This window comes from Zingiber officinale, chromosome 8A, assembly GCF_018446385.1.
Source record: "Zingiber officinale cultivar Zhangliang chromosome 8A, Zo_v1.1, whole genome shotgun sequence".
Classification (NCBI taxonomy): domain Eukaryota; kingdom Viridiplantae; phylum Streptophyta; class Magnoliopsida; order Zingiberales; family Zingiberaceae; genus Zingiber; species Zingiber officinale.
In genome coordinates, this window is record NC_056000.1 from 73,052,595 (window position 1) to 73,065,989 (window position 13,395).

The 13,395-nt window shown below is 35.3% G+C and overlaps 2 protein-coding genes across 5 annotated transcripts; both read right to left on the reverse strand.

The window, feature by feature from the left end:
• Window positions 1–1,116: 1,116 nt before the first annotated feature.
• LOC122009529 (aromatic aminotransferase ISS1-like) lies at window positions 1,117–7,248 on the reverse strand. Its single transcript, XM_042565718.1, has 10 exons — window positions 6,873–7,248; window positions 6,688–6,787; window positions 6,299–6,346; window positions 5,638–5,766; window positions 4,868–4,927; window positions 4,061–4,217; window positions 3,407–3,510; window positions 3,256–3,314; window positions 2,458–2,566; window positions 1,117–1,824 (listed from the first exon to the last, which is right to left on the reverse strand). The coding sequence occupies exons 1-10, from the start codon at window positions 6,932–6,934 to the stop codon at window positions 1,372–1,374; spliced, it is 1,281 nt and encodes a 426-aa protein (XP_042421652.1). The 5' UTR covers window positions 6,935–7,248; the 3' UTR covers window positions 1,117–1,371.
• Window positions 7,249–7,500: 252 nt separating this feature from the next.
• On the reverse strand, window positions 7,501–13,123 carry LOC122009527. Of its 4 annotated transcripts, none has more exons than XM_042565717.1 (7): window positions 12,993–13,123; window positions 11,830–12,165; window positions 11,662–11,733; window positions 11,454–11,576; window positions 10,456–10,491; window positions 8,549–10,370; window positions 7,501–7,975 (listed from the first exon to the last, which is right to left on the reverse strand). In XM_042565717.1, exons 2-6 carry the CDS (start codon window positions 12,147–12,149, stop codon window positions 8,567–8,569), a joined length of 2,355 nt encoding a protein of 784 aa, XP_042421651.1. In that variant the 5' UTR covers window positions 12,150–12,165; window positions 12,993–13,123; the 3' UTR covers window positions 7,501–7,975; window positions 8,549–8,566. The 4 variants fall into 4 exon arrangements, with proteins under 4 accessions (XP_042421651.1, XP_042421648.1, XP_042421649.1 ...); XM_042565714.1 differs by having other exon boundaries at window positions 10,456–10,554; XM_042565715.1 differs by having other exon boundaries at window positions 10,456–10,554; window positions 11,830–12,168; window positions 12,993–13,111.
• Window positions 13,124–13,395: the final 272 nt, after the last annotated feature.

A 13,395-nucleotide genomic window follows, 5' to 3' on the forward strand; every position in this document is an offset into this window, starting at 1 on the left:
AAAAAAAAAAAAATCAAATTACTCTTTTAATCGCCAAAAATTAAATTCGCGTCAAATTTTTCTGAATATAATAGTATAAGTTAATCATGAGTAGATTAAATTAAGATTTTATTTTATAATAAAAATACTTTGAAACAAAATGTATACCAATTTAAGTGTAAACTGTATAAAATTTATATTATATTAAAAATTGATATATTAAAATTTTGATACGGTATAAGTATAATTGTTTTTATTATACCAAAGTTTTTGATACTGTAAGGTTTCAATATAATAATGATATATCGTACCGAATAACTCTAATAATAAGTAAAATAACAAATATTTAATCAAATAAAAATATTCAAATTACTACAACTATGTAATAGACCCCAATAATTAAAGTAGATTTATTTTTTTTTAAAAAAAAAAGATTAACCGCCAAAACTTAGATTCGTTCCAATTTTTTAGAAAAACATGTGCTATCGACTTCAATTCATCTCTCTATTGTTAAATTCTCCTCCCTTTTGGTCGGTCGATTGAAAAGATACACATCCTGATTCATGCGCGGACCATCTTCCTCGCCTTCATCTCTGACCGCCAGTCGCCAGATCAGGAGCATCACTCGTTTCAACTGATCATTTGAATACTACTTAATTTCATGTCATGTTGTGATCCTGGTTATTGTTATGTTATATGAGACTGTTAATATTTCATTGTCTGTCCATATTTCAGAATTAGTTTTAGCCTTTTGTGCAAAGTTAGACCTCTAGATCACATTTATCCTACTTTGCAAAGTTGACTTTATCCTACTTTGCAAAGTTGAGTCCATAACTTCATGACTGTAATTTTATTATTACTAAGCCGTGCTTCCTTTCCAATTAATCTAAGTCAACCGTGTATTAAAAGAAATTTATCCATTAATTTATCAAAAAACTATGACTCAGTCCTTAAATGCCTGATAAATTATTAGGTGTCATGAACATTTTGAGACATTGTAGGAGAAACAATCATCAGTAGATTTTTTTAAAAAAAATTGAGATAATTTTGATTTAAATTGGTAAAAGAAGATCTCAGGTGAAAACATTTTCAGTTATTTTATGTAATCTTTTTTTAATGAAAATTACAAAGAAAGTATTTTAGTAGCACTCAATCTTTTTTAAATGGAAGAAACATTCAGTTTGAAGGACTTAAGTGAGGAGCCTTCATCAAGCATGCCATAGAAAGCTTGCGAGACTCGGCATAAAATCTAAATAATGGAAAATAAATCAAACAGAGAGGAAAAAAAAAGAATACGAACACACGCCACCAGTGTCGAGGAGGTCAACTGTTACTAGGTGTTATTTGAGTCATTCAAGAAGGGAAATGTAGCTCTGGAAGTGCAATTGTAAGTTACTCGACCATGCCATCCTTGACCAGTTCTTCCAAACCTTTTTTCAGCCTGTAGGCAGCAACCTCACAGTCAGCCTCTTTGAGGCCACCGAACGAGATGCGGACATAGCCTGGACTGCCGCTGGCGCTCCCGGGAATGATGACCACATGGTGCTTCCTCACCAGCCATCTGACGATCTCATAGTCATCGGAGAACTTTTCAGGAAGTTTTGCCCAGAGATAGATAGCTCCCTGTCCGCCTCTAACATTTTCTTTCCCAAGTGGAGCCAAAGCTTTCGTCAGGATATCTCTGCTCCTCACGAGGTTCTGCACCCTGTCGCGAACCCATTCCGAACCAACTTCGAGGGACCGGAGAGCCAAATGCTGGCTTATGATGGAAGCACAGATGGGTATGTTGTCTTGAACTTTGAGAAGCTGAGCTGCTAAACCATCCACAGCTTCTGGGTAGGCTATCTGTAAGATTGTATGCAAGATTAGGAAACAATACTCCAAAAATCAACATCTATGCGTAACTTAGTTATACGATAATTCATCCATAATAAAGATTATCTCAACTAGCTCGGTTGTATGTTGCTTATGCATGTACCTATCTCTCATCTTTTTGCCAACCCACAGCTGGTGTACTATTGGATCACAATATTGTTTAAGTTCCATAGGTATAACCTCTAACAATTAACACACCGACAAATTTTTAAACTTATATTTCTACCATAATTTAGTTTTTCCCTGCTATGATTGCCCGATGTATTAATTTGTACAGAAAGATATTAAGTTTTATACCTTATAAAGAGAGCACTTGGTGGTCGACATGGATATCAGCTTAGACTTTGATCTTTCAACTAGAATCTGATCTAAGACATGTATTGCTCATGGGGCGCTGTTTTCAGGAAAACAAAACAGGCTTCGGACAATTTGACTTGTCGACACACATGTATGGTTTCGAACATTGGGCATGATAGAGTTTGGAAGCAATTAGCTCAACAAAAAAGGGTGTAATGGAGCCAAAGGAGCCTAAAAACAGTGCAACCAAGATGGAGAAAAATGTCAGCAGACAGCAATTAAGGACAATAACAGCGGTGAACTTACATATCCAACACGCCACCCCATCATTCCATAGGCTTTAGAAAACGAGAAGAGATTGACAATGTGGTTATCTTCTATGCAAGAATGCTTCATACCATCGTACATGAAGTATCTGCATCGTTATATTTGACAGCAAAAAGAAAGTAATGAGTTTAATGTAAGGAATTTTTGTGGATCATAAGATCAGTTATTTATCATGCCATATCTACATGTTTTGTAGGTAATAATGTGATTCAGACATTCATAATGGAATTTCTGCACGGAAGAAAATTAATTAGTAGAGATGGGAGTATTTTGGCAAGTAAAATTGAATGACTATTGGAGAGGAGATAAATGAACAAATATGCTTATGACATTAACTAGTTTTTATGTGATAAAACATGGCTTGACAACCTTAAAAAATAGAAACAGGGTAATAATTGTGATTTTGATATATATCTGATGCAAAAATAGGTCAACCTCCATTATTCAGTGACTGGAATAGTGGTACAGGCGCATTACATAATGTAAAATGTCACCAGTATAGGAAGCATATCTTATTGTCTAGAATCGATGCGACAATTCTCATCTATAATGAGTAGACGATGATGAAATCATATTTGACATTAGTATAACCCAGTGATCATTGAATAAGGTTGCATCTTATGCCAATGTGCATTATCAAGGGATTTTCCAGTATATGCTCTAGTGTGCATACAAGCATAACAAACTGAGTTAATAAACATTTCAAACAATCTAAAAGTTGAATCTACTGAATAATTTAACGTCGTTCATGAAAGAAAAGATAGTCATATCCCTTACTCATATGTATTATCGACAACAAACCAAACACCAGCTCTTTTACAAAGATCTGACAGTTTCTGAAAACATGTAAATATATTAGACATAGAAGAAGGCAGCACACTCGTAAAGATGTAAAATTATACATATATTAACTATGAACCTAATGTACCACGAGAAGAGGCTCTGGGATGTAGGCCCCTGATGGGTTCCCTGGATTTACAACAGTAACTAACTTGGGAATTGGATCTTGTGATAAAGTCTTCTCTAACCATTCTGCACCAATTATGCATTTCAAGGGGAAAAAAATATTATCATTTCACTGGCTAATTGATAACTAATAAACACCTCTAAATTAAGAGATGTATGTTAAAAGAACAAAGATAAGAACATTATGGGACTCAAGTGGAACACTCTTATCAATTGAGGCAAGAGTAAGACTTGCAAGATAAGACCATTATGGGTAAGACTTTCAATCATAATTTCCAATTCTGACTATAAAGATCAGACCCAAACTTAATTAGATGTCTTCATCCACTCAACTCCACTCCAAGGTTTAAAACACCTCCTAAAGACTCATGACCTTATTAACGATTACTATAGAAACCCTAACCTTTGAAAGCCCTTGTTCCAGTACTATGTTAAATGGGAGGACAGAGATATTATATTGACGTATTATCAAAGATGTCTTACATAATAAATATAGAATTCAACACCCTAAACCTAAATCATTCAGTGTGGGACTCAACCCCCTACACATATATAATGACTTATAATACCTCTAATGGTTGTTTAACTTTAGCAAAACAAGTAACAAAAGACTTGCCTGCATCTGGTTGAAGTGTTTTGGGATCAGTAGGCCCAACTAATATGTTGGTAATGCCTGTCATTTGGAATGACATGTAAGCATTGAAGTAATATGGTGCAAACATGACGACTGAATCCCCTGGATCACAGAGGGTAAGCACCACATTTACAAATGCCTGCCAAACACACAGAATAAAAAAAATAATTAAACAATTTATTTATGAAGGTAATCAAACAAGTTAGGATTTATATATCCTAGCACGTGGAACAAAACAAGACGTTGTACAAACAAACCAAATCAATTTTACCTTCTAAGAACTCTAATATACTAGTAAATAAAAATAATTAAACAAATTTTTTATGAAGATAATCAAACAATTTAGGATTTATAAATCCTCACATGTCAAGAAAAAAAAAGATGCAATAAGAACAAACTAAATCAATTTTACCTTCTAAGCACTCTAACAAACTAACCAAAAGTACTAAAGTAGTAAAGCCTATACAAACAATATAAAATTGCTTACCGAACTAATCCATATTAGTGACAATGGAGTCCACTTAGTTACCATGTAAATTCATTATTTGCTTTAGAGAAACTGAGGATGAAACTTTAGACAGGTAAATTATCCGCAAATCAAAAGACATTTCTCATATGTATTATTTTGTTAGGTTGTGGTATCTTACACTCCTATATGAAGTTAATCTGATTCAACCAAGATGATCAAATTGCAAATGGAAACAAATGATCAGCAACTTCTCTTAGGTGTTCTCACAAAAGATAACAGAGAACTCAAAAAGATGAAACCACTAATTTAAAGGTAATAACCTGATTTGCACCGGCTGTGACCATAACTGCAGACTTATTCAAATTATTCTCCCTTCGCAACTGCAACCAACTCATAATATTAATAGGATTACTTACTATAGTGAATGTAACATGCATATGTTATCAGTCTTTTTAGTTTTCACAAGTTGTACATGTGAAGTTAGAGTATTTATATACTGGAAGAAAAGGTACATTGGTAAAAATAGAATTAAAAAATTGTAAAATATTATGACACCCCTAGTATCAATTGAAAAAAAAAAAATCATATCACCAAACTAAGGAAAATCTCTTATATCAATAACCAAGCACCAAGAACCTTCCTATAAACCAAATGCATCAATAGCTCTAAAATCGGAGCACACATAACAAGAGTATATTTCACAAGTTGCACATACTAAGTTAGAGAGAGTATTTATATAATGGAAGGCAACTAATAATAATGGATCCTTCAACAATAATTTGCTCCCATCTGGGATTTCATGTCTGCCTCGAAAAAATTATTTTGAATAATCATCTACAAAAATTCTCCCTTTCTATCACTTATAAACTTCAATTCCATGAAATTTTCAAGGTTCTACTACATTATCAGTTATTACATTTTTTATAGAGAGGAGAAACAATTTATCAACTACTTTTACAGACAATTATCTTTACATCTATTTAGAGCACTTGCATCATGATTAAGACTGTCCAAAAGAACAAAAGGTTGAATTTTTAGAACTTAAGTAGAGGAATCTTGTCAGCTATATTATGTAAATATGAGGAAATACCTTCTCAATCAGAGCCTGCCTTAGTTCTGGAAGACCTTCATCAGCACCATATTTACTAATTGAAGGGTCCCAAACAAGTTCTTTGACTTTTTCTAAAGCTTGTTCAGGTGGTGGCCAATAGACTACACCCTGCATGAGAAATTGTGAATGATTTGAAAAGTAGCAGTGATTTTAATGACAAATATTAACAAGATTGTCTATTTGATTCATAGTGAATCAAATAGAACTTAATTGAACCAAACCAACTTTTATATTGATTATTTAGAATCTGAACCAAATTGAACTCAATCAGAACACAAGTCAAAGTAATCTCCACCCAAATATCAATTTGGTTCAATTGAGTTCAAGTTGAGCAAAAATTTTAACTAGATATCATAGTTTTCTTTTTAACTTTTGTATTGGATCACAGCTCCTTATGAACCAATTTTCATTTAAAACAGAACATATTAAATCAAGCAATCATACTGTAGTTTATGACATAAACTTTATATATCTTGAGTCATTCAAAATAAATCTCCATGATAAATATATTTAATTATAAACAAATAAATTCTTAGCATTTCAGTTTGTTTGGGTTTGCAATTACAAAACAGCAAACCAACATAAAACTAAAATTTGAGAAGATAATGGATGGCAAACAGCAACTTCAGAAAATGAGTACCTGAGCTAGTGAGATTGCTTCCTTGGTTCCACGCATCAGTTCCTGAATCTGAAGGGGCAAAATAATCCCTTTAAGAAACTTATAAAATGCAATATAGGACTCCCAAAAGAACCACAACCATAGGAGCACGTAGCTAATTAATTCAAATACCAATAGAAGACAAAGATCACTTTCCCACTTTTCATGTAAATAAACAAACATATACATAAAATGTGCAAAGGTTGCTTCTTTTTGCAGCAGCTTTGCAAGAGAGTGGGAAGAAAAGAACAAAGTTGGACAATCTAGAGCACCTCAGGCTTGAGCCAAATAGACCTCTTACTTCATTCCCCATCAGTAAGAAGAGAAGGGTGGATCTTGTTTTCAGAAAGCATAAATGCGAGTTAACTCACCTGGACCATGACAGGCATATCCGTCTCGAGAGCTCTCTTCGCAAGCTTAGCCCTTGTCCCCATTCCGCCTCCTCTACTGCAGCAGTAGAACCTACCACGCCTATAATATCAAGAAGGGCACAGGTGTGAGATCAAAAGAACAGCAAGAGAGGCCTAATCTCTAGGAAAGACCAACGCCGACTAACCTAAAAAGAGAGGCAAGGCCGGAAGCTCCGGCCACCAAGCCCCTCATCCCTACCAATGACATCAGAAACCTCAACGACTCCCTTGTGCATATAAAAATCCAATCTTCACCAGTTCACCAAATTGACGATACGATTGAGTCTGTCTGAAAGAGAAAATAAAGGCGGAGACGTGGGAGGATCAAACAGCGACAAGTTGAAGAGATCCGATGGAGAACGAAGGGAAGAGTGGGAATCCTGTTTGAGTATATCAGAGAGCGACGCGAGCCAGCGAGGGAGCAGCCAGCCTGCGGCCGAAGAAGTCACGGCGTTGCGTCGCCGAGCAATCGATTCTGCGTCCTCGCTCGTATTTTTATGTCCTGGACTTTCCTTTATTTTTAATAATAATAATAATAATAACATTGAAAAACACCTACAAAATAGCATTTACTTTTAAAATTTTCTAAAAATGCTTAAAAGTCACTTGAATATTATTTTTATAAAAATCATAAGTTTTCTTCCTACATATAGAATTATTTTTAAAAAAAAATAATTCAGATGTACACAGAAAGACCTCTAGAATATTCATCTCTACAAAAAAAAATCAAATTCAAATTTATTACATATATAAAAATTATTACTAAAAAGGATATAAAAATTCAAATTCAAATTTATTACATTAGAGTATTTTCCTTTGCCTTAAAATTATTACATATATAAAAATTACCACTAAAAAGGACAATGCCACATGATCAGAACTTCAAAGTAATATACAGGCAATGAGTGTACTAAAGTTGTCCATAAAAAGATTCGACTACATAAACATCCATTGATCATACTAGAGGCAGCAACCAAAACCATTGTGTCCCTTGATACATGACATTGATCAAACACACACACACAAATAATAATAATAATAATAATAATGCCTGCAAAAATGAAACAGCATGATACATGTATCAACAGAATGCTGTTCGCGCAGATCAGGGCTTGAGAAATTGGAAGCAGCTAATGAAGAAGCCTAAAAAAGTCTTACAGAGTTGGCGAACTGCATGAACACAGGCTGATCGCATCTGGAGGCATTGAGAAGAAGGTAGAATGCAGATGTGCTTGAGAACAGATAAAAACTGCAAGAAAATGGCTCATTAAACTCTGTATGCAACATAGAGAAGTTCACTTTCTTAATAATTCTCATGCAAGGACTATCTTGGATGACTGCAAACCCCTAAAGTTTATGCATATCGAAAGCGACAGAGATGCACACTTTTTTTTTCTCTTTGGAATATTGAGTTTACATCATGGCAAACCAGAAAATGGCAAAATGTATAACTAAGGTATCATACTAACCTCTTTCTCTTTCTTTCGATATGATCACTTATTAAAAGTTTCAACATTATGTACTGCAGATTGGTTGTGTTCTCGTTGATGTCAATTAGAGAATAACTTGAGGTTATCGTCCCCAAGTTGATCATCTACATTGGTTTAGCAAGTTCTTCATTGAGCATATGAAAGATTAAAATTTAGGTTTCTGCTGAAGCTATACTGCAGATTAGTGGCAACCAAAATGGAATCCAAGGCCTTAAGAAAAAAAGGTACAAAAAAGGTACTGGGAGACCTACTAAGTTAGTAGATATTATGCGAGAACTATGTTCGTTATATTTGGGAACAAAAAGGTACCCACTTCAAAAATAATACAATACCTGATGTCTACATGAAGTCTAGAGAAAGGCTTCACAAGTTGCCTTGTTGTGACCTGCTATTTTGCACCTGCTGCAGAGTCGAAGAGCAGTGTTAATCTTGTTGGGATTAAATCGCTTTCTCCTTGGCCTTCCTGGTGGACGACGAGTAGGAGGAGGGTATGAACTTGCACCAGAAAAGAAATCTATGCTTTCAATATTTGGTATCACATGGATAGATTCTGAATAAGCCAATTGGTAGCATTCGATTCTGAAATATCTTAAACAATAGTCGTAAACATTTTTTTCAACCCGATTAAAGGCTGCAATGGCATGTAGACAAGGAAGACCAGAAATCTGCCACCTCTTGCAAGTGCATTCCCAACTTCCAATGTTGACAACAAATATAGAATTGCCACGAACCTCAAACACAGTGTCGGAAGAGCATAATACATTTAGCTTTCGAGCCTTCACCATCTCCTTTTGCAATTTTTGCTCCATAACTGGTGTTAAAGGGCCTGCCCATGTATTGCATGCTGCACGCCTTTCTTCTATAATCTCTCCTAACTTGCCTATTATTGCATCAAACATATGAACCACTGATGATTCTCTCTTTGCAGGTATCCAATTAATAAATGAATCAACAATGTTTGACGAGAAATGATCATATCTAAAACCTTTGAAAATGGCATCAGACCAATTTTCTGGTTTACTAGCCAGAACCCACTCAGCAGCTTCTGGTGAAACATTTCTTATGCTCTCAATAGAAGCATTGAAATCCTCGATACTGCAGGCTTGCGCAGCGCGGGTAAAATCTCCAATCATTGCATCTTTCACTTGTGAAGACCATGGACTCTTCCTCAGTTCATTTTTAAATTCCTCTAAAAGGTGATGCAAACAATAACTGTGATGGCAATTATCCTCAAATACTCGAGGTATGGCCTCATCCAAACCCTTCTGCCTGTTTGACACAAAGGTAATTGTTCGAGAGGTAGTTACAGCATATTTCAACTGTACTAGAAACCAAAACCAACTATCATAATGCTCATCCTCTACTACAGCAAAGGCAACAGGAAAGACTGCATCATTTCCATCAACTGACGCAGCAACCAGTAACTTGTGTTGATTGGTTGCTTTCAAAGGAATCCTATCAAGAAAAAGGAGAGGCCGACAACCATGCTCAAAGCCATGAAGGGAAGCATGAAATGACACAAAAAACCGACGGAACTTTGAATCAAGTGAAGTAGATAGCAAGGCAACACTGCCTGGGTTGGTTTCCAATATTCTTTCAGCAAACCAAGGCAGTTGGCTGTACGTCTCTTTCATAGAATCATAAAGCTCCTTCTGCGCTACTTCTCTTCCTCGCCAAACCTGAGAGTAGGTTAAATTCACACCAAAATCTTCATATATCTCTCTTACAAGATCTTTGGGCTTTGACTGCGGACTGCAATGTAACCTTTCCTTGATAATTTTGGTGAGCCACTGCCGTGTTGCCTTTCTCTGACCATTTCCTCCATCGCAGGTATGAACATCAGTCATTTTTTTTATGATGAACTTCAACTTACTTGATGTTTCTGAAGCATGAATACGCCATGGACAAGTTTCTTCAGCACATTTTACAGTCACTCTACTGGATTCATTCTTAACAAATTTATATGCAAAACCTTTACCAATAGCATAATTACACAATTGAGATCGAAAGTCCTTGGCATTATCAAATTCCTGTCCCACTCCGCTTATGATCGTGTCCCAGTGGGAGCCTGAATTTATAGGTCTGACATCTTCAGTAGCGACTAGAGATGTAAAAAGAGGTGTACTTGGATCAACCAATATGTTGCCAGTTGCCCTACAAATGACAGCTCATCAGAACTAACTCTGATTTTAGATATCATTCATTTACATGTATTTCATATATCCACTCAGGGAAGTACCTTTCATCAACAATGTCACAATTCATGATCCTTAGCCTGGAATTATCCATAGTAGCAGTCGGCGAAACAATTGGAATAAGAAAACCGTCAGCATTTATCCTAGACAATTGTGACCAATAAAAATAATAGTAACCGAATATATCATAAGAAGTTACATTTGCAATGGATCATATCAACTGCAAGGAAGATCGTTAAGATACAAAATGAAGTTATGTAATGGGTAAAACTTACAAATCAATGTCCTGTTAGGCGCTTTTAACAAGTAGGTGAAGATAAAGATGGAACTCAGAAAATGGATTTATAGAGAATATTTTCTAGGAGGTAATCAATGAAATAACTGGCCATGGATTGTAGATATAGATGCTTTAAATGAAACATATGAGGGCATGAGGCCATTCATTATCTTTCCAACTTAATATACACATTTACATTTGCTAAACAGAATTTACTCTCACATAAGAAGGCCCAATTTCAATCAACAATTAATCACCTTGTTAAGAAGAACACAGTTATACATGTGTCAACTTCTAGAATTAAACAAATAGATCTTATGATAGTTTTACCACATTTTAGCATGTCCCTTCTGGTGCTTCCCTATTGAACTACCTTAACATATCTTCAAAGACATCCATTATAGAAGTGAAGGTAGATTGCGGTGAATGTCAGGTGATAACATTATCAACCATAGGCAAGTAAAATGATCAAAAAATGATATAATTAATTTGAAATTTATCAGTCATATAGTTTTGCAAAGAACTAAATAGAAGGATAGATTTATGCAGTCAAACTCAAATAGTTGGTACTTGGGTGACTCTGATCCACGGTTTGATGATGATGAGGTGGCAAATGATTAAAAAAACATGGAAAATGCATGTAGCCACAAGAGAGTAAACCATAATTAATTGAAACTAAATTGCAAGCATTAAAGGATAAGATATGCAAAAAAATTCCATAACATCAAATAGCCAAACTTCTAAAAATTGTAAAGATAAGTTTACCTGTGGTCATCATTTTCAGTCATGATTGGCTGCTTTTGGAGATTGTTGGCAATATTTCCAGCCACACCAGGTATAGCATTTGGAATATTGGGTTGAACAACATTCACACGGGCTTTAGTTGTCCTGAAGAAGCAAACGTCTTTGATACTATTCACTATATATTTAAACAAAACAATCTATGAGAAAGTACACATTAACATTATTTAACCTTTTTCGTTTCCCATCTTGCGCATTTGCAGCTGTGCCAATATTTGAGGTTCCAGAATCAGCTACAGTTATCCTACACACACATTCTCTTGTGAGTTTAAATTATGTTTGAAGTGCTGACCAATTAGGCAGCATGGTATTCTCCCCATCAACATTGTAAGGCACATACCTGTTCTCGACCTTGTTTATGATATAAACCTCAGCAGTCAAAACATTGGAAGTAAAATCAATCATCCGGGCTAAGTCCTTGTCGCTAGACACTGTGATGAGTGTTTTATTGTTGCCAGGGAGAAAATATTTGATGGACATACCACTTATATCAACATTGAACACACTACTAAGTTCAAACTTAAAAGAATCAAAGCTCATGCCATGAGCTACTTCAAGTGCATGAGCTTCTCCACCAGAATATGTCATAGACCCATCATTGTTATTGACAAATTCACCACCATATTGGCAAATAGCAACTATTCTTCGCTGCTCATCCATGCTGTTCTCAATCTACCTGCTTATTAACACACATCAAACATCAGTCAGGCTAAATGCAATAAACAATATGTACTAATAATATAACCATTTCAGTAGAAACCAACACATAGTTAATATCCAAAGTTCCCATGTGAGATTGACCATGACTAGAAATAGCATGGAGTATTTTAGCAGCAAAAATTGCTCAGTTACAACATACTAACCTAGCACCCATGACTTAGGACCAACGTAAGCAAATTAAGGATCTTCAAATGAAATTCCAACAGATCACAACAGTACTTGCGCAGTAAAAGCAGCATCATCATACCCAAATAAATAATTATGCCACTCAATTTAGTAGGTTTTGCTGCAGGAGATGCATTTCGTAAAGCTAGATTTTGGCACTGTGCAAGCGAGCCTTGTAAAAACTTCCCTTTCTGATTTTTTTAGACTTTTTCAATGATAGAAAAATAGGACAAATTTCTTGCAAAGCTAAGACAAATCTATTCACACTCCGCAAATAGGAAAAGTAGAGGGATCAAGAATCAAAAGCAAAGGCAAATAAATTTCAAAGGTAATAATAAAAAGATAAGTTTTCACTATGGTTCACAATATTTTATTATCTGATAACTCCCGTCACAAATCATTTTTGTGAAATCATCCTTCAAAGTAAGTCAAGCCCAATAGAGATCTTCGCAATCAGAAAAAAAAGAAAAGGTAAGAAATCAAGTTTTCCGCAGAACAGTAGATTCATCGATTTCGTGTTCACAAACGGCGAGGAGATGGCAATCAAAGGAGAAGCCACAACCGTGTCACTTAAGACCGAATCGATTACACGAAGAGAGAGATAGAGAAACAAAAAACCTGGGCGCGGGAGGAATCCGGCCGGAGAAGCGGCGGCGGCGGCCGCGGCAGCTTGGGTGGGGGGATTTGGTAGATGTACGAAAGAAAGGGGGCTTAGGGCAAAGATCATCATCGGGGGCTACATTTATTGCTTTTGCATTTATCACCTCCTAATTGGTATATGTGTAAATACGCATCATGAAGAGGGTGAAAAGGCAATTCGACTAGCCCTCTTAATTAAATTACAATTTCTCAATTTGGACCCTGTTTTTTCCTTTTAATATAAATAAATTCGGATAAAGATTGTCAATAGCAGGCGAATTAAAATTAAAACATTTCCAGTATCAATTCTTATCGCGCCTGTTTTTTTCCATAAGAGTTCGATAGATTTATTATAATACGATAAAAATTAATTCTCGACAGA